This window comes from Musca autumnalis, unplaced genomic scaffold (genome assembly GCF_047663935.1).
Source record: "Musca autumnalis isolate F117 unplaced genomic scaffold, ASM4766393v1 scaffold_3, whole genome shotgun sequence".
NCBI classification, from domain to species: domain Eukaryota; kingdom Metazoa; phylum Arthropoda; class Insecta; order Diptera; family Muscidae; genus Musca; species Musca autumnalis.
In genome coordinates this window covers 216668577-216696477 of record NW_027411866.1, presented here as the reverse complement: position 1 = coordinate 216696477, position 27901 = coordinate 216668577, and the positions used below count along the sequence as shown (strand labels likewise).

Sequence of the window (27901 nt, the reverse complement as noted above, 5' to 3'; positions counted from 1 at the left end):
GACAATTGCTTTGTATGTCTTTATCTACTCCAAAATTGATATTCCGAAATGGACTTCAAAAATCAAAACACACATCCAAGCATATTTCTTTCTCTTTGTTACAAACAAACAAATTTGAAATGGAAAATTGTTGGAAAACTATAACACACACACACACTATGGGGAAAAAACTATCACCATAACAACTATTAGGTCGAATACTTTGAACAAAACTATTCGTGTAAAATTCCAAAAATTATGGCAATTCTAGAATGCCAACAATAACAAAAGCGACAACAACAAAAGCAAACAACGACTATCTGTAAACTGAAAAGTTTGGCATTTATTGTTTTCAATATTTTATAGAGTTTGGGGGCATAATGTTTGAGTTCTAGTTTTTTTGAGTCGTCACTTTAAAGGATTACAGTTTTTTGGTTAACTGTAGGAGGGAAGAATGGAAGAGGAAGATAAATTGCCTAAAGAAATTCTCATTTAGCCAACCTGAACTGAAAATTTCCTATGGAAATTCTTATTCAACCAGGCTGAATTGCAAACTTCCTATGGAAATTCTTATTCAGCCAGGCTGAATTGCAAATTTCCTATGGAAATTCTTATTCAGCCAGGCTGAATTGCAAATTTCCTATGGAAATTCTTATTCAGCCAGGCTGAATTGCAAATTTCCTATGGAAATTCTTATTCAGCCAGGCTGAATTGCAAATTTCCTATGGAAATTCTTATTCAGCCAGGCTGAATTGCAAATTTCCTATGGAAATTCTTATTCAGCCAGGCTGAATTGCAAATTTCCTATGGAAATTCTTATTCAGCCAGGCTGAATTGCAAATTTCCTATGGAAATTCTTATTCAGCCAGGCTGAATTGCAAATTTCCGATGGAAATTCTTATTCAGGCAGGCTGAATTGCAAATTTCCTATGGAAATTCTAATTCAGCCAGGCTGAATTGCAAATTTCCTATGGAAATTCTAATTCAGCCAGGCTGAATTGCAAATTTCCTATGGAAATTCTAATTCAGCCAGGCTGAATTGCAAATTTCCTATGGAAATTCTAATTCAGCCAGGCTGAATTGCAAATTTCCTATGGAAATTCTAATTCAGCCGGACTGACTTGAAAATTTCCTATGGAAATTCTAATTCAGCCGGGCTGAATTGAAAATTTCCTATGGAAATTCTAATTCAGCCGGGCTGAATTGAAAATTTCCTATGGAAATTCTAATTCAGCCGGGCTGAATTTAAAATTTCCTATGGAAATTCTAATTCAGCCGGGCTGAATTTAAAATTTCCTATGGAAATTCTAATTCAGCCGGGCTGAATTTAAAATTTCCTATGGAAATTCTAATTCAGCTGAATTTTAAAATTTCCTATGGAAATTCTAATTCAGCCAGGCTGAATTGCAAATTTCCTTCAGCCCGTCTGAATAAGAATTTCCATAGGAAATTTGCAATTCAGCCTGGCTGAATAAGATTTCCATAGCAAAATTTGCAATTCAGCCTGCCTGAATAAGAATTTCCATAGGAAATTTGCAATTCAGCCTGTCTGAATAAGAATTTCCATAGGAAATTTGCAATTCAGCCTGCCTGAATAAGAATTTCCATCGGAAATTTGCAATTCAGCCTGGCTGAATAAGAATTTCCATAGGAAATTTGCAATTCAGCCTGGCTGAATAAGAATTTCCATAGGAAATTTGCAATTCAGCCTGGCTGAATAAGAATTTCCATAGGAAATTTGCAATTCAGCCTGGCTGAATAAGAATTTCCATAGGAAATTTGCAATTCAGCCTGGCTGAATAAGAATTTCCATAGGAAATTTGCAATTCAGCCTGGCTGAATAAGAATTTCCATATGAAATTTGCAATTCAGCCTGGCTGAATAAGAATTTCCATAGGAAATTTGCAATTCAGCCTGGCTGAATAAGAATTTCCATAGGAAATTTGCAATTCAGCCTGGCTGAATAAGAATTTCCATAGGAAATTTGCAATTCAGCCTGGCTGAATAAGAATTTCCATAGGAAATTTGCAATTCAGCCTGGCTGAATAAGAATTTCCATAGGAAATTTGCAATTCAGCCTGGCTGAATAAGAATTTCCATAGGAAATTTGCAATTCAGCCTGGCTGAATAAGAATTTCCATAGGAAATTTGCAATTCAGCCTGGCTGAATAAGAATTTCCATAGGAAATTTGCAATTCAGCCTGGCTGAATAAGAATTTCCATAGGAAATTTGCAATTCAGCCTGGCTGAATAAGAATTTCCATAGGAAATTTGCAATTCAGCCTGGCTGAATAAGAATTTCCATAGGAAATTTGCAATTCAGCCTGGCTGAATAAGAATTTCCATAGGAAATTTGCAATTCAGCCTGGCTGAATAAGAATTTCCATAGGAAATTTGCAATTCAGCCTGGCTGAATAAGAATTTCCGTAGGAAATTTGCAATTCAGCCTGGCTGAATAAGAATTTCCATAGGAAATTTGCAATTCAGCCTGGCTGAATAAGAATTTCCATAGGAAATTTGCAATTCAGCCTGGCTGAATAAGAATTTCCATAGGAAATTTGCAATTCAGCCTGGCTGAATAAGAATTTCCATAGGAAATTTGCAATTCAGCCTGGCTGAATAAGAATTTCCATAGGAAATTTGCAATTCAGCCTGGCTGAATAAGAATTTCCATAGGAAATTTTCAATTCAGCCTGGCTGAATAAGAATTTCCATTGGAAATTTTCAATTCAGCCCGCCTGAATTAGAATTTCCATAGGAAATTTGCAATTCAGCCTGGCTGAATAAGAATTTCCATAGGAAATTTGCAATTCAGCCAGGCTTAATAAGAATTTCCATAGGAAATTTGCAATTCAGCCCGGCTGAATTAGAATTTCCATAGGAAATTTTCAATTCAGCCCGGCTGAATTAGAATTTCCATAGGAAATTTTCAATTCAGCCCGGCTGAATTAGAATTTCCATAGGAAATTTTCAATTCAGCCCGGCTGAATTAGAATTTCCATAGGAAATTTTCAATTCAGCCCGGCTGAATTAGAATTTCCATAGGAAATTTTCAATTCAGCCCGGCTGAATTAGAATTTCCATAGGAAATTTTCAATTCAGCCCGGCTGAATTAGAATTTCCATAGGAAATTTTCAATTCAGCCCGGCTGAATTAGAATTTCCATAGGAAATTTTCAATTCAGCCCGGCTGAATTAGAATTTCCATAGGAAATTTTCAATTCAGCCCGGCTGAATTAGAATTTCCATAGGAAATTTTCAATTCAGCCCGGCTGAATTAGAATTTCCATAGGAAATTTTCAATTCAGCCCGGCTGAATTAGAATTTCCATAGGAAATTTTCAATTCAGCCCGGCTGAATTAGAATTTCCATAGGAAATTTTCAATTCAGCCCGGCTGAATTAGAATTTCCATAGGAAATTTTCAATTCAGCCCGGCTGAATTAGAATTTCCATAGGAAATTTGCAATTCAGCCTGGCTGAATAAGAATTTCCATAGGAAATTTGCAATTCAGCCTGGCTGAATAAGAATTTCCGTAAGAAATTTGCAATTTTTCCATAGGAAATTTGCAATTCAGCCTGGCTGAATTAGAATTTCCATAGGAAATTTGCAATTCGCCTGGCTGAAATTTTTCTATTCAACTAATTTTTTTATCCTCCCTCGCTTTGTGACCTATCATTGTTGAAATACATGTCTCTCTCTATTTCAATTCCACGAAAAAGTTTTCGATTAATTTTTGTTCATATCAGCTACAAAACAACTATTACAAAAACAATTTTTGTTTGTATACACCTTTATTTTAATTCAATTAAAGGGGGAAAAAATCCTTTAAAACTTTGTTTCCTAAAATCCAAATTAAATAATTAATTAATTGTACTTTTTCTCTTTTCTTTCCAGCAACTACCAACAAATCCAACATCTTGGCTATGCTGGCCATGAAATTGCCACCCAATCGATTTCCCAACAACAAGGCTTGCAGGATAAGGGTTATGAGGAATGGGTTGGTGAAATGATTGGTATGCGTGAAATTTTGCGTAACTTTGCCAATGTTTCGGTCAATGAAGTTGTTGGTATGCGTGCACCATTCTTGAAACCCGGTCGTAATACACAATATAAGGTGAGTTATTTTTTCGATTTTCCACATGTGTTGGGAATTTTATGCGTAGGACTTCGGGATAGTGTTGATGAATTATGGAAAAAAATGCAGTGAATTTATGTCGTTTCACCACGAAAATAAATTTTCTCAGAATAATGAAAAGTGTCAATTAAAAATTCCTATGAGCAGCCAGTGCCAGGAAGACATCATCAGCAAGGATTATTAAGTAAAATAATAATTGTTAGCAGGCTTTTTTTTGAATATTTCACTGAAAATATTTCACATATAAAATATGAGCAGCCAGTGCCAGGAAGTCAAGTCAACAGCAAGGATTATTAAGTAAAATAATAATTGTTAGCAGGCTTTTTTTTTGAATATTTCACTGAAAATATTTTTCACTCCGGCCATGATGAAATGAGTCCTCTCCTCCTTTGTGTTAAAGTTATTAATCTCGCGTTTTATTTCCATGTAATTTCCACCCTACCTTTCTCACGGTTTACATCAGGAAAAAAAAATTAATAAACACTTAAGAAACCCATCATCAGATTTCAATTTTATCCCGCTTCGTTCCTTGAAAGTCACTTTCTTTTCAGCGAAAAGCCGAGGAAAAGATGCATTTATTTACAGCTCTTTCATTTGTAATTCCAATTTGTTGTCGTGTCCCCTCAACCACAACTTGAAGGACAGTTGAGAAAGCTTTCCAAACAATCAATGCAAGCAGGAGAAAAAATCCCGACCAATGACACTGTCAGATACTTGTTAATACAGCAGCGAGTTTTCAGCAGGCTCGCAGATGTTGTTTTTGCTATGATAATAAAAAGCACAGTAAAACCCATTAGGCTTGGCCACTAATGGGTTCAATGGAATATGGTAAACATGAAATGTCTCTCTTGAAAGGTTTCACTGCATCTCATCTCTACTTATATTAACATACAGAATAATATGTCATGTAAAATATAATGGAATATTCACTACTTCACCGAAGATGATAGTGAAAACTCTGTTACATCTCAGATTTCGAGGGACACATATCACTGTCCAAAAATGTCCGGTTGTTAGTCACATCAGCAACAACAACTGTGTCGATAATTAAAAATGTATTAATCGGAATAATAAAGAAAGGTAATGACAAAACATGAAAATTAAAAAAAAACGACGAAGAAGAGGGAAGCTGGTTTAAATCTGTAATTGTAAAGTGACTGAAGGCGGTTGCAGTAACAGCCGTCTTTACATGGAGTCACTTTATTTTTTTGGTATACTCGTCTGTCGGATAGTGTAGTAAAACACTCCAGTACTCCTTATCTTAAATTAAAAGATCCATTTTAGCCACAAAAATTTCTACATTACATCACATTCTCCTACATTAAAAACAACATTTTCTTCTCTTTTTCCCCCTTTTCAGGTTTTGGAAGATTTCGGTTACATTTATGACAGTTCCATCACTGTGCCCCCTGTACCTGTACCCGTTTGGCCATACACTTTGGATTACAAAATCTCGCACGAATGCAAGAGCGGTACCTGTCCATCCAAAACATTCCCCGGTGTTTGGGAAGTTCCCCTCAACACGCATTATGTTGAAGGTTATGAAGGTGGCCATTGTCCATTCTTGGATCAATGTGTTCTCCACAATTTGGATGAAAATGAAGTATTCGAATGGTTGCAAGAAGATTTCTCACGTTACTATGAACAGAACAAGGCTCCCTATATGATGCCCGTACACACCAATTGGTTCCAGACCAAGCCATTGGAAAATGGTTTGCATAAATTCTTGGATTGGGCTTTGGAACTGTAAGTATTGATTTGAAAAATTATTTTTTTTTTTCTTGTATCCTAGAAGAGAAGAGCTATGTGAGATAATTAAAATGTTTCCAATTCGTTTAAAACAAGTAAAAAAGTATCAGTCGGTTTTGCCGACAGAGATATACCCTCAGCCTGTGCAAATTGAAACACTTTTTTTCACAAAAAGCTTATGTATTTAGGGGGTTTCAAAATTTTGGTCGTATGAACCGACAAAATTGTTGATTAGGATTAAAGTTCAAAAATATCGCGGAAAAGGTACTTAAAGGAATGGACCGACATAGACCATGGGTGTGCCATAGGCGGTTTTTACACACTTCGGGTTGTTTTCTCAAGAAGTATGGACTTGCCCCTGAAACAACTTTTACCATCGTAACTGAGTCAGCGAATGTAAGTTGCTTCAACAAAAATCAAAGTGATTCAATAGCAGGTCTTAAAGTGAACTTATCCAAAATTTTGTGTGGGAGGTACGGGAAGGAGTGGAAAAATATAGTCCACATTCGAACCAGATATATATCTGGTAGATATTATGAGAATGTGTAAAGTATGGACCAAATCGGTCACTTCCATCAAGAGTAATCGTGCGCACAATTTTTCCGAATATTTTTGAACTTTTGTGGGGTGGGTACCTGAAGGAGTGGACCGATATGGCTTATTAACGAACTTAAACTAAGTTTGGAAACAATATTACGAAGGTCAAATTTTGGCCGGAATCGCCATTTCCGTTCGAGAATTATCTTGCACTTCCACCCATAAACATGGTGTCCTAGGGTTTGTTTTTTTTGTAACTTTCAGGCTATTTTCTCAGGAAGTATGGACTTGCCCCTAATGAAACTTACAGCGTCGTATAGAGGACAGCGAATACAACTTGCGTAAACAAAAATCAAAGCGATTCGAGACCAGGTCCTAAACTGAAGTTTTCCGAAATTTTGTGTGGGAGGTACCCGAAGGAGTGGACTGATTGAGTCCATATTGGAACCTCATCTAAGTTTGGTAGAAATTACACGATGTGCAAAGTATGGACCAAATCGGTTATTCCCTACAAGAGTTATCGTGCCCACAAGTTTTGCGACAATTTTTGAACATTTGTGGGGGAGGTACCTGAAGGAGTGGACCTATATGGCCCATCTTCGAACTTAAATCGAATCTGGACAAAATATTTCGATACCCAAAATTTGAACCGAATCGATTGATCCGTTCGAGAGTTATCGTGCGCACCAGCCAGACAGACAGACGGACAGACAGACAGACAGACGGACGGACATTGCTAGATCTACTCAAAATTGTCTGAAACGGATATCGTACAAACATACTTGGGGTCTAAAACCATTATTTCGATGAGGCACATTTTTGGTCGTATCAAAGTGTAAATACCCTCTTTAGCCTAAAGGCTGAGGGTATAAAAATGAATGCGGAACAGTACACAAACAACAACATGTTGTTTTTTTTTTTTTTGCTCATCTTCACATCAAGCAAATCCCTAGGAAATTTTCTACATAAAAACCAAATCCGCAAAATAAGCGGTGTAAATGACGACTGACCACCAATGTAGTTAAAAACACACAAGGAGGTGGAAGCAAGCAACAAAGGATAGAAAGAAATAAAATAGAATAAAACCCTTTTGCACGTTTTAATGAGAAAAGTTTAATTTAGTTAAATATACAGTTTGATATTTTTTCTGGTAGTTTTCTTCCTTCGGTCCACAGAAACACCTGCAAAACGTTTGGGAAATGAGAGAAAAGCAACAAAAAGTAATAAGCAAAAAACGAGGTTGGGACATAAAAATGAATATAAAATATAAAACAAAAAATATAAAAACTAAAGAAAAAATAAAAATTAAAATAGCATTTGGGTATGTGCATTCGTTGAAAAATCAACGACACATACGAGTGAAGAAGGTTTGCTTTGTTTCGTAAACACTTTCGTCGGAGTTGTGTTAGGTTACCAAAGAAAAACTTCTCATTGAAGGTTTTTCTTTGTTTACGTTTATACTTCGAGCTGACGATTGATGTTTGGGTATAAAAAGTTTCTTGTTGAAGAAGTTATTGAAAAGTAACTTCGGTGGAGAATATCCACAAACAAGAAACAAAGGGAACTGATGAGATCCAGTGGCGTGGATCGAAACTAGTCTTCCTTGCCTTACCCCTTGGCGAACAATGCCAAACCTTCTCCACCAATAAACTTGTTGTTTTAAATATTAAAACAACAAAAGGGATTAAGCCAGACTATTTTGAAAAATCAAAAATTAAAATATTGAAAATAAAATATAATATAAAAAATATAAAATATAATTTTTTTATTATAAAATATAAAATGTAGATTAAAAATTATCTATACTTATAAAAGAGTTGAGTAATGATGACTGACTCACTGACTGATAATCAACGGCCAGACTAAACGCCTAAAGCTAGAATCTTCAAATTTTGGGTGAGGGTCACTCTTGGTCCGAAGGCTGGATTTTTGGAAATTCGAACTGTACTAAAAGTACAAGAAGGTACTAAATATGGTACCCTTTGTATTAGGCAAACGCGAAGATCTAGAATTCTGAAATTTGGAATGAGGTTCACTGATGGAGAGTTAGAAAGGTGTACCAAAGGGTTTTTGGAAACTCGAACTATAAGTGTAGGAAAAGAACTAAAAGTTACTAAATTTAGTACTATTTGGTATTACGTGTACGGATAGAGGTAAAATCTTGAAATTTGGAATGAACATCAAGGTTTAGAAGATGAGTTGATATAAGGAGGTGGTTTTGAAAGTGTGTACTCATGTGCCAACGTGGTGCAATGGTACGCACACCCGCCTTACACGCTGAAGGTCGTGGGTTCGATTCCCCGGCCAGGCAAACATCAAAATTTTCAACGTTGGTAAAATACCCCTCAGTAATTTTGGCGACATTTTCTGAGTATTTCAGCCATGTAAAACTTCTCTACAAGTGGTGTCTTAGGACACGCCGTTCGGACTCGGCGATAAACAGTAGGTCCCATATCATTGAGCTAATATGAATCGGGGTGCACTCATTGATATGAGAGAAGTCCCCCTTGTCCCGTATGGGATGTTTGTGGAACAATTATTATTATTATTACTCATGTGTACGAATAGTACTAAATGGTACTAAATTTGGTACAATTTGAATTTGGTACAATATGAATTTAAGTGATCGGATAGAGCTGAAATTGTGAAATTTGGAATTAAGATTACTATTGGAGTGTGAGATTGGGATACTTTTGGAAATTCGTACTTATGGCAACGAAAAGTACTAAATTCGTACTTGTGGGTACAAAAAGAACTGAGTGGTACTAAATTTTGTACAATTTTGATTTTGGGAAACGGATGGAGCTGGAATCCTGAAATTTAGAATTAGGATTACTGTCGGAGTGTAGAATAGAGGTATTTTGGAAATTCGTACTTTTGGGTACGAAAAGTACTAAATGGTACCAAATTTGGTACAAGTTGGATTTGGGTGATCGGATACATTTGGAATCCTGAAATTCCAAATTAAGATTACTGTTGGCGTGTAGGGTTGAGGTAGTTGTAGAAATTCGTACTCATAGGTACGAATAGTACTAAATAGTACCAAATTTGGTACAATTTGGATTTGGGTGAACGGATATAGCTGGAATCCCGAGATTTGGAATAAGGAGTACTGTTGGAATGTAGGATTGATAAAGTTTTGGAAATTTTTAGTTATGGATAGGAAAAGTACTAAGTGGTACTAAATTTGGTAAAATTTGGATTTCAGTGTTAGGATACATTTGGAATCGTGAAATTCGAATTAAAAGTGCTGTTGGAGTGTTGATAGAGGTAGGCTTAGAAATCCGTACTTTGTATACGAATAGTACTAAATGGTACCAAATATGGATTTGAGTGACTGGATATATCTGGAATCCTGAAATTCGGAATTAAGCTTATTGTTTGAACTTAGCATTGACGTAGTATTGAAAATATGTACTTATGGGTACGAAAAGTACTAAATTTATTAGGATTTGGATTTCGATGATCTGACGCAGCTGCAATCCTCAAATTTGGAATTAAAATACCTTTTGAAGTGTAGGATTGAGATAGTTTTGGAAATTTTGGGTTATGGGTGTGAAAAGTACCCATTTGCTACCAAATTTGGTAAAATTTGGATTTGAGCGAACGGCTAGAGCTGCAATCTTGAAATTTGGAATTGAGATTACTGTTGGAGTTTGTTTTAGAATTTCGTACTTATGTTTACCAAAAAGTACTAAATTTGGTACAATTAGGATTTGGTAGTCTTAGGGGTACGAAGATGGTTCAATGCTTGGTACAATTTTGTATTGGACTAACGAATACATCTGGATTCGTGAGATTTAGAATTAATATTACTGTTGTTATTTGGTAATAACGTCAGGTTTATGAAATATGTACCATAAATATACGAATTGTACTATATGGTACAGGATTTTGTACAATTTGTTATTGCGTAAAGGGGATATTGAAATATTAGGAGGAGGTTCGTATTTATATGTAAAGTACTAAATAGTACCATAAATGGTTTTGGGGAAACAGATAGAACTGGAAATGGGGATTGCGGTTGGTGGGTTAAGCCGTCTTGGCGCAGATCACCCCAATTAAAATATCTCAACAATTATGGCTGGCTCTTGATGTATAGGCGGGAGGAAAATCGGACTTATGTGGTACGAATAGTACTTACATGAAAATAAATATCAATTAAAATAAGTATTAGTACAAAAATTTTTCCATGTTCACCGTTCTATATTATATATATCGTCACCATAAATGCCCGAAGACGTAACCGACATGAAAATCGAAATTCGTTTTTTGACGTAATCTGATACATAAAGCTAAAATACATGTTCTGGCAAAATTTCAAGCTTCCACGTTCAAAAACAACGATCCTATTCAAGAAATGGCATTTCGGAAAATGGGATAATATTGCAGATTTTGTTGTAATGGAGGATCTTAAAACTAAGCAATTCAGCGGTTTTGGTTTCACTATTTATTTCCCTTCGTATATGATCGATAACATCCCATATACTCGCCTTCATAAGATTAATATTCCGTAAAACAGTTTTTAATTTTATAATGTTTTTTGCTTCTCCTGTAAAGTTTTGGTTTTGTGGGTTACGTCTTCGGGCATTTATGGTGACGATATATTTTTATTTGTTTTGTATATCCTTTCCGCATACGAAATAGCGGGTACTTTGCTAGTTAACCATAAAAAATTAAATATAAAATATTAATTATAAAATATTAAATATACAATATAAAATGTAAAGTATCTTCTATATAAATAAGGTAGAAAAATGTTTGTACGTTTGTTTGTTTGTTTGTCTGTGACTTATGAACCGATCTTCCTGGAGTTGTAAGGATATGTTGCTACATCGCCTATAATGAAAATAGGCTATATCATTTTTTGAAATTCCGCATTGATCTGGAGATATAACATCAAAACCGGAGAAACCTCCAAAAATTTAGATTTGGAATGCAAATATCTTTAGAACTGTTACAGATACAATCTCCAAATTTGCTATAAATAAATGTGAGAAATTATATCGAAATCGGTTTAGATTTGGATATAGCTCCCATATATATTATCGGCCGATTTCCTGTGTTTTATGCACCAAACACGCTATGTATGTCAAAAAAACCCCGAAATTTCGGCTTCAAAATGGCACCATCAATTTTAGGTGGATAAATTGTGTATATATCGAAAAATCATGTTGTCCATGGAGTATTCTGTCATTCTTTCTTTGAACATTGGTCTACAAAATGTTTGGTTAACCCAGAAATCGGGAGGGAACATAAAAAAGTTGTTGGCTTCAACCCATTTTTCTACATTGATGCCAACACAGCTTCCACGAAAATTAATTTTACTGGTCGACATTATGGGATCCCTCCTTAAACACTATATAGAATATGTTAACAGTTCGCGAATTCTGAATGGATGAAACTCGGATTCTTCGATTGTAAAACATTTTTGGTTTTTACCATATAAATAAATATCAAATGACGTTCGTTGGTAATGGCATCAGTTGAGAACGACTAGACCGATTTGGATAATTTTTTTTTCTTTTTTTTTTTTGAAATGTTCGCCATAACCCAACTTAGAAAACTTAGAAAATTTGACCACGCCCACTTTTACGCGCACTATTTTCAATTCTAATATTTTCTACAAAAACTACTGAACATGTCAGGGAATGTACAGCGATGTCCCCCGGTGAAAATAGGCTACCTATTTTGTTGAATTTCTAAATCGGCGAGGTACCTCCACTATACCCTACTTCTTTAAAAATTTTATTACTTAGCTGGCCCATTACAGAACATTTGTTCCATAGACCGAACTAAGAAAAGATCTCCAATTCTCTCTGTTTTTCGCTAAGCTTTCTGGAATAACGCCGCCTTTTCATTTCTTCATCCACTTGTATGCTCCATCGAAGTTTAGGCCTGCCGACTCTGCAATGTAGAATGTGGAATGTATTCATACGCCTTTTTAGCGGGTTCATAATCGCTCATTCTTATGATGCATCTCTATATGTTCAACTATATTCATGTCTTTGTATAGCTGATATAGCTCGTGGTTCATACGACGTCGATATTCACCGTCAACGCAAATCGGCCCGTAGATCTTTCGAAGAATTTTCCTCTCAAACACACCAAACACTGCCTTATCTGCTTTCGCAAGTACCCATGCTTCGGAGCCATACATTAGCACGGGTAGTATCAGCGTTTTGTATAGAGTTATTTTTGTTTGACGAGATGTGGCTTTGTTTTTAAATTGCTTACTTAGACCATAGTAGCATCTGTTGGCCAATACAATTCTTCTTCTTATTTCACAACTGATGTTGTTTGTTCTGTTTATGGCAGTGCCGAGGTAGACAAAGTCTTTTACTGCCTCAAAATTGTAGGTACCAACTTTCACAGTTGGTCCGAGCTCTATGGACGCTTTGCGCGTCGACACCATCAATTTGGTCTTTTCGCCGTTTACCGCCAGACCCACTTTAGCAGATTCTGCTTCGACCTTCCTAAAGGTATCAGTTACTTCCTTTACTGATCGTCCTATGATGTCTATGCCATCAGTAAAAGCAAGTAACATGTGGTGTAAATTGTGTCATTTTTCTTTTTTTGACATTTGCATCTCGTATTACCTTTTCCAGCAAAATGTTGAATAGATCACACGAAAGGCTATCTTCTTGTCTGAAACCTCTTTTGGTACTGAACTGTTCGGAGAGGTTCTTTCCAATTTTAACTAAGGACCTAGTATCAGTTACAGTCATCTTACAAAGCCGGATGAGCTTTGCGGGGATAACAAATTCAGACATTGCATGGAATACCTTTGATCGGAGGTGACTGTCGAATGTTGCTTTATAATCGACAAAAAGGTGATATGTGTCTCTTGGATCTTCTCCAGGATTTGCCGAAAGGTAAATATCTGGTCAAATGCCAGGTCTAAAGCCGCATTGGTATGGTCCAATTATCTCGTTGACCATAGGCTTTAGTCGTTCGCACAATATCCCTGACACGATCTTGTAGGCAATAGGGAGTAGACTTATGCCCCTATAGTTAGATCATACAGTCTTATCTCTCTTCTTGTGGACTGGGCACAGGACACTCAGGTTCCAATCGTCGGGTACTCGTTCTTCCTGCCAGATGGTGCTAACTAGCTGATGAATACACCTTATCAGCGTGTCGCCTTCGGTTTTGAACAGCTCAGCTGGTAAGCCATCGGCTCCTGCTGCCTTATTATTCTTCAGCCTCATCTTGGCTGGGCGGTATACATTCAATACCATCTTCTGGGATTGGGTCTGTGGTATCTTCGTCGTCTTCGCTGCTATTGGATACCAACAGTTTTGAAAACTGTTCTTTCCATATCCTGAGCACGCTATCTGTATCTGTTACCAGATTACCTTGCTAGCCTCTACAGGAGGATGTGCCTGTACCAAAGCCATCTGTTTGATGTTTCACTCTTTGGTAGAATTTTCGGGCTTCATTCTGGCTCCTGTACATCTCTATTTTTTTCACACTCCCGCTTTTCCATTTCTCTCTTTTTCTTGCGGAAAGACGTTTCTCTTCTCTCCTTTTCTCCCGATATCTCTCTCGTGCGCTACGTGCGTTGCTACTGATTGTAAAGTAGCTCTATGTGCCGCATTTTTCTCTTCGGTAGCAGCACGACACTCCTGGTCATACCATGAATTCCTTTGTGGAGGTCTCTGGAATCCAAGTATGGATTTTGCGGCTGTTTGCATGGTGTGGGAAATATTTTGCAATTGTGTTGTTGTAATACAGTGTGTCACATTTAGGTGTTGTTGTGACGCCTTTCCCAATCCATTGTATTTGCGGTATGGCAGTAATATCAGCCTAGTACTTTTCAAGTACGTCTGCCAATGCGAAGACTGCACCTTCTCTATAAAGAGTGCTAACATTCCAGGTGCAGATTCGCAGATCATGGACCTTAAGAAGATTGCTGGGGTCGTCAACTTTTGAGGGATTTCTTTTTCTTTTCTTTCGTTTTTTCATAGTAGGTTGTTTTTTTCTAGTGGACGGTTACTAATCCAACGTCCAAACCCAAGTTTTTAACGTTCTTATGGGTGAACGCGCGGCACATGTTAGCTCACTACCTTTGACGGGTGTTAAAGGCAGTTCCCCAGGTGACACCACGGGGATGTCAGTGTCCACTTGAGATGAAAGAGGGACGAAGATATATCCTGGTCTTTGCCATGTTAAAGCCGGTCAGGACCGTTCTTTGGTATCTTCCATCCCCTACGTCACCCAATACCGGACCACGCCCATTTTTTTAATATGTTATATCTTGAAAACTGATGACCACGCTCACTCTTTTCAAAACATTATTTTTCCAAAACTACTGAACCTAATTTTCAGAAAATGTTCAGGAATGTCCCATGGTCCAAAATGTTTTTATTTATTGACGAATTTGTGGGGCTTATTGTTTTATAATCGCTATATTTGCTAAACTTATGAGTGCATCGACTTGCAAATTAATTTTCGAGACAACGGTGGTTGCGCTTCCGACCAGGAAAAACTATATATTTACAAATTTCCTTAAATGGTGAGGTTTAACGGTCCATCAACCATGAAAAACTAAAACATATAAGTCTCAATAAGCGGGAGAATTCGACTTAACCATTTTTTAACTTTGATAATTAGATCGCTTTAGTAAAAAGACAGGGGACATGGACGATAATAAATGGGCGAAAAATCCGACAGTCCGTAAGAGAAAAGAAAGGTTACAGACAAATTCTGTTGGTAAATTTAAAATCCTCCTCGTTTTGACAATGGACCGAAGAAGTGAGTTAGAAAATGCCTATTTTAATAATAATTGTCAGGCATAAAGTCCATAAAAAGTTGTCATTAAAACTCATTACGACGGGTGACTAACGCGTTCCGGGATCTGCTAGTATAAAATAAAAAAATAAAGTAAAAAATATAAAATATAATATATAAATAATAAAATATAAATTAAAAAATATCTAATATAAAATATAAAATATTTAACCCATATAACCTATCTCCGACCTCGATCCGAGTTAACAGAAAATATTACAATTAACCTTCTTTACCTGACCTCGTTCTCAATTTAAATTCTTATTACAATGATGAACAACAATAATATATTTTACCTTACCTATTAACCTTACCTCTACATTGATATATGAATGTATGTGTTTTGCGAATATGTGTATAAACCAGACGTAACAACCAAAAGCCGCCATGTTAAAACTCTATTTTGTTTGCCAAGCAAACTTCCATAATAACGATATCCTTCTCAGTCAGATTACCGTGGATACATCGTGAAGGTTATGATTATCAAAGTGAGATGTAATAAAATGATGTAAAATTGCATGAAATGAAATGGGGTCAGCATATTGTCCAGTAACATAAATAAAGTTAAAGGAAATCTATGATCTTAAAATAAACTTGGAGCTGTGACAAAGGGTTGCATTACCCTTCAACAATGTTCAGAATATAATCCAATTTTTCTTTAGAAGTTCCCCAGTTCCACACACTTTGAAATTCCTTTAATATTACGACTTTCTAATTAACGCTTTTTTCTCTATCTTTTTTAATTACAGTCCCGACGTCTATTTTGTTACCATCTCTCAAATGTTGCAATGGATGACCGATCCCAAGGAAACTCGTGATGTCGGCAAAATCGATGCCTGGAAGTGTGACAAAAATGTTGCTGTTGCCGAGAAACCCTGTAACATTTGGAACACTTGTGCCCTGCCCTTCAAAATACCCGAACAAAACATTACCGATACCCGTTACATGGAAACCTGTCGCGAATGTCCCAATGTCTATCCATGGTTGGGTGATGCTGGCGGTACTGGTATTCAGGGACGTGATAGTTATATTTTCTCAGGACCCATTCAAGATGCCGATGGTGATGGTGTAGATGAATAGAGTGTAGGGAAAAGAAAGATTTCTCTTATTTAGCTCAATGCTGTTGGATTGAGCTAAAATGTGCCACACCATCCGGAAGAAGAAGACGAAATTTGTTTCCACTTTTCTTAGAAAAAAATTGGGAAATTTTTTAATTTTGAGTAAATTCATTTTGTTAATTTTTTTTTAATTTTTTCTGTTTTTTTTTATTTTCAAAATTAATTTTATGTTAAAAAAATACTCTTTCCCTCCTTTTTCTTTTGTGGATTTACTTAAATTCAATACAAAAACTGTAGTTTTTAAGTAACTAACTTTATTAGTCAATAAGTTATCAATAATAAAGTTAATTTTTTTATAAAAAAAACAAGTAAAAAAGCATTAAGTTCGGCCGGGCCGAACTTTTCATACCCTCCACCATAAAATATTCATTCCTGTCCCCAACTTTAAGTGAGTACGTTAAAATGTCAGATAATGTACATAAAATGCTTCATTCGGGAGGCCCTTTTTTATGGTGCCTATATCTAACTATGTATGTTGACAATTTTTGGTGGGCTAGAAATTGGGAGGTACTGTTATATAGGGGTTATAATAGGTTATAATATAATAGGTTTGTTTTGGGGCTATACAAAAACATGGACCTACGTTCGGTTAAACATTTTAAGAAAAACCCCCAAAATACCGAAAATAGGGAAGTATAGTTATATTGGGGCTATGTTGAAAATTGTTGATGCAGATGTGTGGTGACCACTACAACCTTCAAATGTCAAATTACAGTTAGTTCTGTTAAAAATTGTAGCTAAAATTGCCAAATTACTGAAAATTGGGAGGTACCGTTACATGGGAGCTATATCCGAACATGGACCTATGTTGAAAATTTTTGATGGAGAGGTTTTGTGACCACTAAGAACTTCAAATGTCAAATTACTGCTTGTTCGGTTTAATATTGTAGCTAAAATCATCAAATTACTGAAAATCGGGAGGTACCGTTATATGGGGGCTTTCTTGACAATTTTTGATGGAGAGGTGTGGTGACCACTAAAAATTTCAAATGTCAAATGTTCAAATTACAGATAATTCGGTTAAAACTTGTTGGTAAAATTCTCAAAATACCTGAAATCGGGCGGTAACGTTATATGGGGGCTATTCCAAAACATGGACCTATGTCCACTAGTTATATAAGTTTATTGACATTTAAGAACCCTAAATGTCAATTGATTGCTAAATCGGTCTGAAAATGTAGATAAAAACGTCAAAATGCCGTAAATCGGGGGTACCGTTATATGGGGGCTATTCCAAAACTTGGACCTAGGTCCACAACTTTTGTTATATAAGTTTAGTTACACTTAAGAACCCTAAATGTCAAATTATAGCTATATCGGTCTGAAAATGTAGCTAAAAACGTCAAAATACCGTAAATCGGGGGGTACCGTTATATGGGGGCTATACCAAAACGTGGACCTATGTCCACAAGTTTTGTCACATAAGTTTATTGACATAATAATGTGTTTTTGTAAAAATATTTGATATAATTGTATATTCGTTATACAGAGGATGTAATTAAATAGAAGGTGTACTTAAATTTGTCATTCCGTTTGCAACAAATCGAAATATTTATCAGAGACCCTTCATAAGGGTCCATCCGTCTGTTGAAATCAAGATACAGATCGATATTTTTAAGATCGATTTTTGTAATTTAGTATAGAAATTTCTATTACTCCTGGGATGTTAGGTATTGTAAACGGGCGATATCGATCCACGTTTTCATATAGCCTCCATAGAACGCAACCACCCGATTTTCGGTTTTTTAAGGTTTTAGCCTCATTATCGCACCGAAATGGCTGAAATTCGGTACTTAGTCTTTGTTGGGGGTATGATACTTTTGACCTGAAATTTGTATATGTATATAGGTCTACGCCTTCATATAGCCCCCATCGAAAGTTACCTCCCGATTTTCGGTATTTTTAAGGTTTTGGACTCAGTATTCCACCGAAATGGCTGAAATTTGGTATTAAGTCTTCATTGGGGGAACAAACCTTTCCCTAGAAATTTGTCGGTATAGGTTTATGCCTTCATATAGACCCTATAGAATGATACCTTCCGATTTTGGGTACTTTAAAGGTTGTGGCCTCAATATTCCACCGAAATGCCTGAAATTTGGTACTTAGTCTTTGTTGGGGGTATGAAACTTTCACCTAGAAATTTGTCGGCACAGGTCCAGTGCTTCATATAGCTTCCATAGAACGATACCACCCGATTTTCGGTATTTTGAAGGTTGAGGTCTCAATATTGCACCGAAATGCCTATAATTTTGTACTTAGTCTTTATTGGGGGTATACAACTTTTAACCTGACATTTGTATATATAGGTCTACGCCTTCATATAGCCCCCATAGAACGGTACCTTCCGATTCCCGGAATTTTGATGGTTGTTGCTTCAATATTCCACCGAAATGGCTAAAATTTGTTATTTCGCCTTCGTTGGTGGTATAAAACTTTCCCCTAGAAATTTGTCGGTATAGGACCACATTTCGATATAGCCCTCATAGAACGGTACCTTCCGACTTTCGTAATTCTGAAGGTTGTAACGTCAATATCCCATCGAAATGACTGAAATTGGTTATTGAGTCTTCCATGGGATTATAAAATACTCCAGAAGAGAATTATCAGGCAGGGACTTAGTCTTCCTATAAAAGCACACATCTTGATTTTCGGTATTTTGAAGGTATTAGCCACATTACTTGCTTACTTAGCTGGCCCATTACACAACATTTGTTCCATAGACCGAACTAAGAAAAGATCTCCAATTCTCTCTGTTTCGTGCTTCGCTTTTTGGTATACCGCGACTTGTCATCTCTTCATCCACTTGTTTGCGCCATCTATTCTTTGGCCTACCAATTCTGTGTGCACCGCCATGTGGCTCGAATTTATACGCCTTTTTAGTGGGTTTATCATCGCTTATTCTTATTATATGGCCTAGTCAACGAAATCGCTGCATTTCGATACGTTTAACTATATTGATGTCGTTGTATAGCAGATACAGCTCGTGGTTCATACGACGTCGATATTCACCGTCAAGGCAGATCGGCCCGTAGATCTTTCGAAGAATTTTTCTCTCAAACACGCCAAACACTGCAATGTCTGCTTGAGCAGGCTTACCCAGGCTTCGGAGCCACGGCACGGGTAGTATCAGTGTTTTGTAAAGCGTTATTTTTGTTTGACCAGTTGTGGCTTTGTTTTTAAACTGCTTACTTAAGCCAAAGTAGCATCAGTTGGCCAATACAATTCTTCTTTTTATTTCACAACCGATGTCGTTCGTTGTGTTTATGGCGGTGCCGAGGTATACAAAGTCTTTTACTACCTCAAAATTATAGGAACCAACTTCAACAGTTGGTCCGATCTCAATGGACGCATTGCGCGTCGACACCATCAGCTTGGTCTTCTCGCCGTTTACCGCCAGACCCATTTTAGCAGATTCTCCTTCGACCTTCATAAAAGTATCGGTTACTTCTTTTACTGATCGTCCCATGATGTCTATATCATCAGCATAAGCAAGTAACATGTAGCTATTGGTGTAGATTGTGCCACTTCTTTTGACGTTTGCCTCTCGTATAACCTTTTCTAGCAGGATGTTGAAAAGATCACACGAAAGGCTGTATCCTTGCCTGAAACCTCTTTTGGTACAAAACTCTTCGGAGAGGTTCTTACCTATTTTAACTTACAATCGAGTATCAGTTAATGTCATTCTACAAAACCGTGCGAACTTTGCAGGGATACCAGATTCAGACATGGCTTGGAATACTTTTGAACATAGCGGGCTGTCTAAGGCTGCTTTATAATCGACAAAAAGGTGGTAGGTGTCGATCTGCATCTCCTGGGTCTTCTCCAGGATTTGCCGCAGGGTAAATATCTGGTCGATGGTGGACTTGCCAGGTCTAAAGCAATGCCGTTCTTTGGTATTATTGAAGTTACGAAGTTTTTCGGCAATTCACACACACAAGACCCGAACGCAACGAAAGAGCACACAAAAGAGAGCATATGTTTTGATTTGTTTTTGTTTTGCAGCATCCGTGCATACAACCTCACTAACACACTGTCAAAATATGCCAATATTAAGAATTTTATGTGCCCTCTTCTTGGTCGGCAGTGGTCTAAAGCCACATTGGTATGGTCCAATTATTTCGTTGATCATGGGCTTTAGTCGTTCGCACAATATCCCTGACACTATCTTGTAGGCGATAGGGAGAAAACTTATGCCCCTATAGTTGGAGCTTAAAGTCTTATCTCCTTGTTATGGACGGGACACAGGATGCTCAGATTCCAATCGTCGGGTACTCGTTCTTCCTGCCAGATGGAGGTAACTAGCTGATACATACACCTCATCAGCGTGACGCCTCGGGTTTTAAACAGTTCGGCTGCTAGGCCACCAGCTCCTGCTGTCTTATTATTCTTCAGCCTGTTTATTGCTGTCTTTACCTCATTTTGGCTGGGCGGTATACATTCGATACCATCTTCTGGGATTGGATCTGTGGTATCATCGTCTTCGCTACTATTGGATACCAGCAGATTGGAAAAATGTTCCTTCCATATCCTGAACATGGTCTCTACAGGAGGATGTGCCTGTACCAAAGCCATCTGTTTGATGTTGCACTCTTTGGTAGAACTTTCGGACTTCATTCTTGCTCTTGTACATCTCGATTTTTCACACTCCCGTCTTTCCATTTCTCTCTTTTTCCTGCGGAAAAGACGTTTCTCCTCTCTCCTTTTCTCCTGATACCACTCTCGTGCGCTACGCGTTGCTACTGATTGTAAAGTAGCTCTATATGCCGCATTTTTCTATTCGGTAGCAGCACGACACCCCTGGTCATACCATGAATTCCTTTATGGAGGTCTCTGGAATCCAATTATGGATTTGTTTGCATGGAGTGGGCAATATTTTGCCATTGTGTTGTTATGTTATCGGGCCAAGGAGTGCTCTCATTAAGCAATTGGGCTAGTTGAGTGGAATATGCTGTGGCTATCTGTTGTGTTTGCAAACTATCGATGTCCAACTTCCGCGTTGTATCTGTTTGTGCTTTATTTGCAACGTTTAGACGGGTACGTATCAACACGCTCGATGAATGTCTTCCATCTATCACGACATGATCAATTTGATTACTTGTTCTTTGATCTGGAGACAGCCAGGTGCCCTTATGAATATCGAGATGATTAAATCTGGTGCTGCTAACTACCATGTTTTTTGCAGCTGCAAAGTCTATCAGCCTCATACCATTGTCAGATGTTTCACTGTGGAGACTGAATTTCTCGACTGTTGGGCCAAAGATATTCTCCTTTCCAATTTTGGCATTAAAATCGCCTAGAATAACTTTAATGTCATGGGCAGGGCAACGGTCATAAGGTTTTTCTAAGCGCTCGTAAAATATATCTTTGGCCTGTCCGTCCATGTCTTCAGTGGGAGCATGGGCGCAAATAAAACTGATGTTGAGAAATTTTGCTTTTAATTGTATTGCAGCGAGTCTTTTAATCACTACAAATCCGCAACCAAACTCATGCTTTGTGTCATGGCAGCTATAATACAGTGCGTCACCTTTAGATGTTGTTGTGACGCCTTTCCCGTTCCATCGTATTTCCTGTATAGCAGTAATGTCGACCTTGTACTTTTCAAGTACATCTGCCAATGCGTAAACTGCACCTTCTCTATTAAGAGTGCGAACATTCCAGGTGTAGATTCGCAGATCATGGTCCTTAAAACGTTGGCGGGGGGTCGTCAACTTTTGAGGGATTTGTTTTTTTTCTTTCGTTTTTTCATAGTAGGCTGTTTTTTCTAGGGGAGGGTTACTAACCCGACGCCCAAACCCAAGTTTTTAACGTTCTTATGGATGAACGCGCGGCACATGTTAGCTCACCACCTTTGACGGGTGTTAAAGGCAGTTCCCCAGGTGACACCACAGGGAGGTCAGTGTCCACTTGAGATGAAAGAGGGACCAAAATAAATCCTGGGCTTTGCCATGTTAAAGCCGGTCAGGACCGTTCCTTGGTATCATCCATCCCCTACGTCACCCAGCCACATTATCTTATCGAAAATTTGGTATTCTTTGAATCTCAAAACGTTCATGAAATTTGTCGGTATAGACCGACGTTTGCATATAGCCCCCATGGAACGGTACCTCCCGAATTTCGGTATTTTCAAGTTAAGCCACATTGTTTTTCCGAAATTGCTGAAATTTGGTATTTAGTCTTCTTCATAAACGAAAGGAAACTAATTGTTCCATTTTACTCTAATACAACTCGTGTTGGAGGGTATAACAAGTTCGGCCCGGCCGAACTTAACGCCGTTCTTACATGTCTTTGCATAATCTGACTTTGTTACTATCTCCAGTTCTAGGAATGTGGTTGTTTCTATGAGATGTAATCACTGATCTACTGAAGTTTGTTGAGTAGGTTTGACAGGACAGTTGAAAAGGTGCAGTGTGTCGTGCGTGAATGTGCCGCATGCTAGGCACATGTTTTACACGGTGTCATTGATGCTTGCCCTTTAGGAATTCGGACGGCTACAAAATACCGAGCCTGGTTACACCAACACTACTCTGGTTTGTCGTTGCGTATTCTCCGAGTAACATGCAACCGTGCAAATGCTACATAAACCTGTTTGATAAGCTTGTTGATCTAGTGGATCTGTATTGTAGCGTTGACCTTTCTTTTTTGTAGATCATGAAGATCCCTCCCAGCATGATTGGGGGACGGGGGGGGGGGGGTCCTATCCACCATATGGTGACTAGGATGACACTCACGATAACACCCGAGCAAGTACTGCAGCGAAAGCATGACATTATGTTGCTGTACTGGAAGCACAGTTGTCCCTGTTGCTGCCAGCTAGGGACTTCAAGACATATTTCCTACATCTCAGCCTGTGGCACGTGCCGACGACGTGAATATGCTGTGGAATGTGACCCCTAGAATCTTGGGGTACTTCGTGGTCAAAATTCTGCTACCATCGACCATGACATTCAACTCAGTGCTAATCTCTGCAGTACATGTAATGAACAGTGTGACCGTAGATTTACTTAGATACTTGAAAATTCCTCGCGTGGAAAAAGTTCTAAGTTTGTCAGTCAGATAGGAGTTCCACCTTTCATAAATAAAATCAGGGAAGGTACCTAACGCCAAGATCGTACAATCATCCGCATATGTTACGATCTCAATGTCGTATAAAGGGGGCGGAATACAGGAGAGGTAGAGGTTAAACAGTTCCGAATATATCACCCCACCTTGAGGAAATCTCTGTTTAGCTCTACGGGTCTTGGACTTCTTGTTCCTGAACTCCTCGTACTACTGGCGACCACACATATAATTGATTATCCAACGTTTGAAACTTACCCAGAGGGTTGCCTGTTCGATATCCTCAAACAGCGGGGAGTGCTCGACAGTGTCAAATGCTCTTGACAAGTCGCGCAACACTGTCCTATCGCACTGCTTGCTCTGGTTAAATCCTAGACTAATAAGAGTGGAAATGGCGTGCAGCGCTGTTGTCGTGCTGTGCTGCTTACGGAACCCATGCTGATGATCGACCACTAGATAGCTATTTCTAACGCTGGAGAGGACTAAAGCTTCAACGGTTTTTGCTAGGGGCAACAAAAGCGAAATCGGTCTGTACAATTCACCTATGCTAGGTGGCATACTTACCTGGCTTCAGTAGCGGGACCACCCTGCCCATTTTCCAAACTTCGGGAACGATGTGGGTGGCTTGCGATAGATTGAGAACTTTAGTGAGATACTCGACTCCCAGCACATCCAGATGTTTCGCTATTACAAAGGAGATTCAACCAGGGCCCAACGCTTTGGATGATTTTGCGTTCCTGATAACATTCGCAACATCATCCATTGTGCATTGTGGTGGTTCATCCTTGGCCGGAGGATCTCTAATGCAACGTAGTATGCCCTGTCACTCCTGGGTTGCTCGACAAACTGTCGACAGAAATAACTTGCGCACCTCTTCGGATCAATCAGCGTAACGTCGTTAAACGTGACTGAGGCCTTATCTCCTTTCCTTTCGGGATTCGAGAGTGACTTAACCATTGCCCACAATTCGCTTATTTCCGCTCCAATGTGGCAACTCTTTAGATGATTTAGCCACTTGTTACGTTTATACTCTGCGAACAACCTCTTAACTTCTACTGTCAGCTCCCCGAATCTAGGGTTCCTGGGGTTGGCACGACGAAGCCCCTCACGCTCATTTGCTGCTCCGATCGCCTCTGCTTTTGGTCTAACTTCGGGTATTCCATAAGAAGGTATATGCCGAGGCTTGGGTAGATCTTTAAAGCGGTGATTAGTGAACTCTCTGAAACTGGACCAATTAGCTTTCCCATGATTGGTGAAAGTGCAGCGTTCAGAGGTAATGAAAGCGGGTGGTCTCTACTGATTCAGGTAATTATGGGGAGATTGTCTGATCCAAGAGAAACGGCGGGTTGCCAGCTAAGGTCATTTGCCAGAACAGGTAACAAGATAGTTATGTCTGGCGAACTCCCAGGGGGTATGCGACGACGACGTTAACCTAAACTAAACAATCAATTTCTTAATGCAATTTCTTGAGGTCGCTGCTGTTTATATTGATGGTTTATAGGTTCACAAATGACCCATGTAAATACGATGGTCTAAATTCCCGTATGTTTGTTGCCTTCACTACAACCGTCTCCACTTCTTAGCTGACTAATACTTTTAATTGTTCTTTGTTTGTCTAAATGGTTTTTTGACAATTATCTATTCCGTTTTACGATTTGTATGTCGCCACCAAAATCTCAGCACCCCCTCAACTACCATCTAAACACAGCAGCAGCTGTTTTCTGTCAATATATTTAGCACACGGACAATTGTCTTGCCATTTCAATTGTTAGTAAGCGTTATGAAGTTTTTTTCTCATCCAGATTTCTTCCACTTGGCTCTGCATGAATCTCCTCTGCACTTCATACCAGTCTTCTTTGTTCATTGTCTTCTTATTTGGTGATGTTTGCCTTTGCTTTGATATGTCCAAAAAGTTTTGTCTCTGTTTGCTATTTGCATTCACTAATTAAAAAATTCCTCCTTTCCTTGGGTGAATAACGAAGCAAAAACAAGTTTTCTTTGGCTCCTGAATTTAAGTTGGAGATTTTGTTGTTGCTGCGGCACACTATTCTTTTTTACATTAGAAAAATAATTCGACATTCAAAATGTAGTTGGTGTTGCTGAAACTACAACAACGACAAATGTAAATAAGTCAAAGCAACGAAATGCAAAAAACGACGAAGAAAATTAAAGAAATCTGCCAAAGAAAACACACTTCAAATTGAAAGCAGAGCTGAGAAAAAGAAATCTTAGCTGTAGAAAAAAACGCATCAATGGAAAAGAATACTCAGAGAGAAAGAAAAAAAAATTAAATGGAAAATAACACCATAGAAATTTATTGAAGCGTTCAATTATTTTAATACGATCTGGAAGTGTAAATGTGGTCGTAATGAGGTCACCAGCCGTTAAGTAAACGAATAACAAAAACTTTTCTCGAAGTTTGTCATTTATTTAAATATCCTTAAGTAGGCGAAGAAGAAGAAGAAGAATAATAGAAAGAAAAGCCTCAAATCACAACTTAAAATAAACTTATAAGTGAAAGGATAGGTTTTTGCAATTTAACTGGAGAATTAATCGGTTACCAGATAAGAGTTCGGACTTAGTACTAATGGACTTCTAAGGAATTCATCTGTTATTGGTTATATTCGAGGTGAATCACGATGGATGAAGAAATTGCCATAATCCATGTAAAAAACTAATTTTCACCGGTGCTCCCACAAAAGACAAGGATGAACTGACAAATAATATGCATATGTACATTAGTGTGTCCCACAAAGCACAACAAATAATTGACCTTTTTTGGATACGAAACCACAAAAAAACCGTGTTCCGGCTAGCGGCTGCCACTTCAGTGTAAAAATGTTTGTCTTTTCTCTGTGTTGTAAGTAGCATATGCCGAATTACCTGCTCCGAATCCTTATATTCCGCGCCGAGACGGAGGAAACCGCAAGACCATTGTGAGTGTGCTTAGTTTGTCACATTTGCATCCACCACACTCAAACATCTGTGAGATGCAATAGATGCCGGGAGTGGATACATTCCAGGATTTGCTCTGGACTCGCCCAGGCACTATGTTGCTGCATACTGCGTGTGCACAGCCACCAGTGAGTCGTCGTCATCAGAATACTAGACATCCCTGCAGTCCCACCCAACATCAGCCGCACACGCAGCACCTAACACCAGTCGTTGTTGTTCCAGTTCCTGAAAATGCATCCTTTTCACAATTTAATTGCAATGGGCTCCGAGGTAAGATCGTGGAAATAGTAGATTTCATGTGTTGGAAACCATGCACAACAAAAACTGCAGCTTACAGCGTTGTGATGGTTACAACGTATTGAGAAAGGATCGCAAAAGAAGTGGAGCTTTCCTATTGCACCAACCTCTTTAATACAGACCTAACACGCAGGAGCCTGGCTCTAATGACCCGTATATAGAATGCATGGGGGTAGTAATAAGGTGCGAAAATGCCGAGGTGAAATTGCTTAACATATACCTGCTCTCCAGGCTATTGTAGGCTTAACATTAGCCCACATTTGCAAGGTCAGAACCGATGGGTCTTAAGTGACTTTAATGCTTATCATTAGTTGTGGTATTCGGTCTTCGCAAATGTCCAGATGGGTATAGTGCTGACTGATCAGATTGATAGCTGTACGCTTTGCACGGTCAATGAGTACGCCCCTACCAGAATAAGCAGAGAATGCGATCTGTAAGCCAGATATAACCATCGTATTACATGGTCTAACAAATAACGTCATCTGGCAACCCGTCGATTTTCTTGGGTTATAGAACTGCCTAGGTAGAGTTGCTTAACGTATACATCTCGCCTATAAATAGCTGTACTTTAGTTTATAGGCCCTACATTGGCACACTTTTGGAATACTGTAACGGTCTGGTCTTGGGTTACTTTAATGCTCAGCGTGAGTTGTGACATTCGGCTGTGGGCATTGGCCAGAGGGGCATAGTGCTGATTAAGCTGACAGCTCTACGCTTTACATGGTAGTCGAGTTTGTTACAGTTCGCCGGATATTACCATGATGTCACCTGGTCTGACAAATGTCTCACGTAACAACCCGTCGCACAGTGTCACGACCGTGGCCAAAAATGGTAAAAACTAAATACTTCGTTGAACAAATTTATTGATGGGGAGTGATAGAAAACATATTAATTAAGAAGAATCTGAATTTTGGTACTGATAAATTGAGTGGAGTGGGAAAAAAATTGTATAAAAGTGTATATCGATATTTTTTGCTGTATGAGTAGTAAAAAGTGAGTACTTCAAATATATAAAGGTCCCAGCTGCAGAGGTTTGCAGACGAATGTGTCACTTCTCTTTTTCAGCGACCACCTCACTGAGAGGATACCCCCTTTTTTAACAAATCGTTTTGCGGTGTTGGCTATAGCCCGAAAACGAATGAACCGATCATCATATATTTTTGTGGGCTTATTAAGAACCTAATAGTCTTGCTTTAAAACGAGAGAATTTTTAAAAATATAAATTTAAAAAAAAATTGTGAACAGCGAAAATTCGATTTTTTACAAAAAATTTACCGTTTT

At 38.2% G+C, this 27901-nt stretch overlaps 1 protein-coding gene across 1 annotated transcript in view; it reads left to right on the top strand.

Annotated features, from left to right (window-relative positions):
* Nucleotides 1-16471, top strand: part of Cda4 (chitin deacetylase Cda4) — a 164125-nt gene extending 147654 nt beyond the window's left edge. The window contains exons 6-8 of the mRNA XM_073976766.1: nt 3875-4094; nt 5476-5861; nt 15944-16471. Coding sequence (XP_073832867.1) covers nt 3875-4094; nt 5476-5861; nt 15944-16274 — 937 coding nt within the window. The 3' untranslated portion in view covers nt 16275-16471. The remainder of the gene's footprint in view (nt 1-3874; nt 4095-5475; nt 5862-15943) is intronic.
* Nucleotides 16472-27901: the final 11430 nt, after the last annotated feature.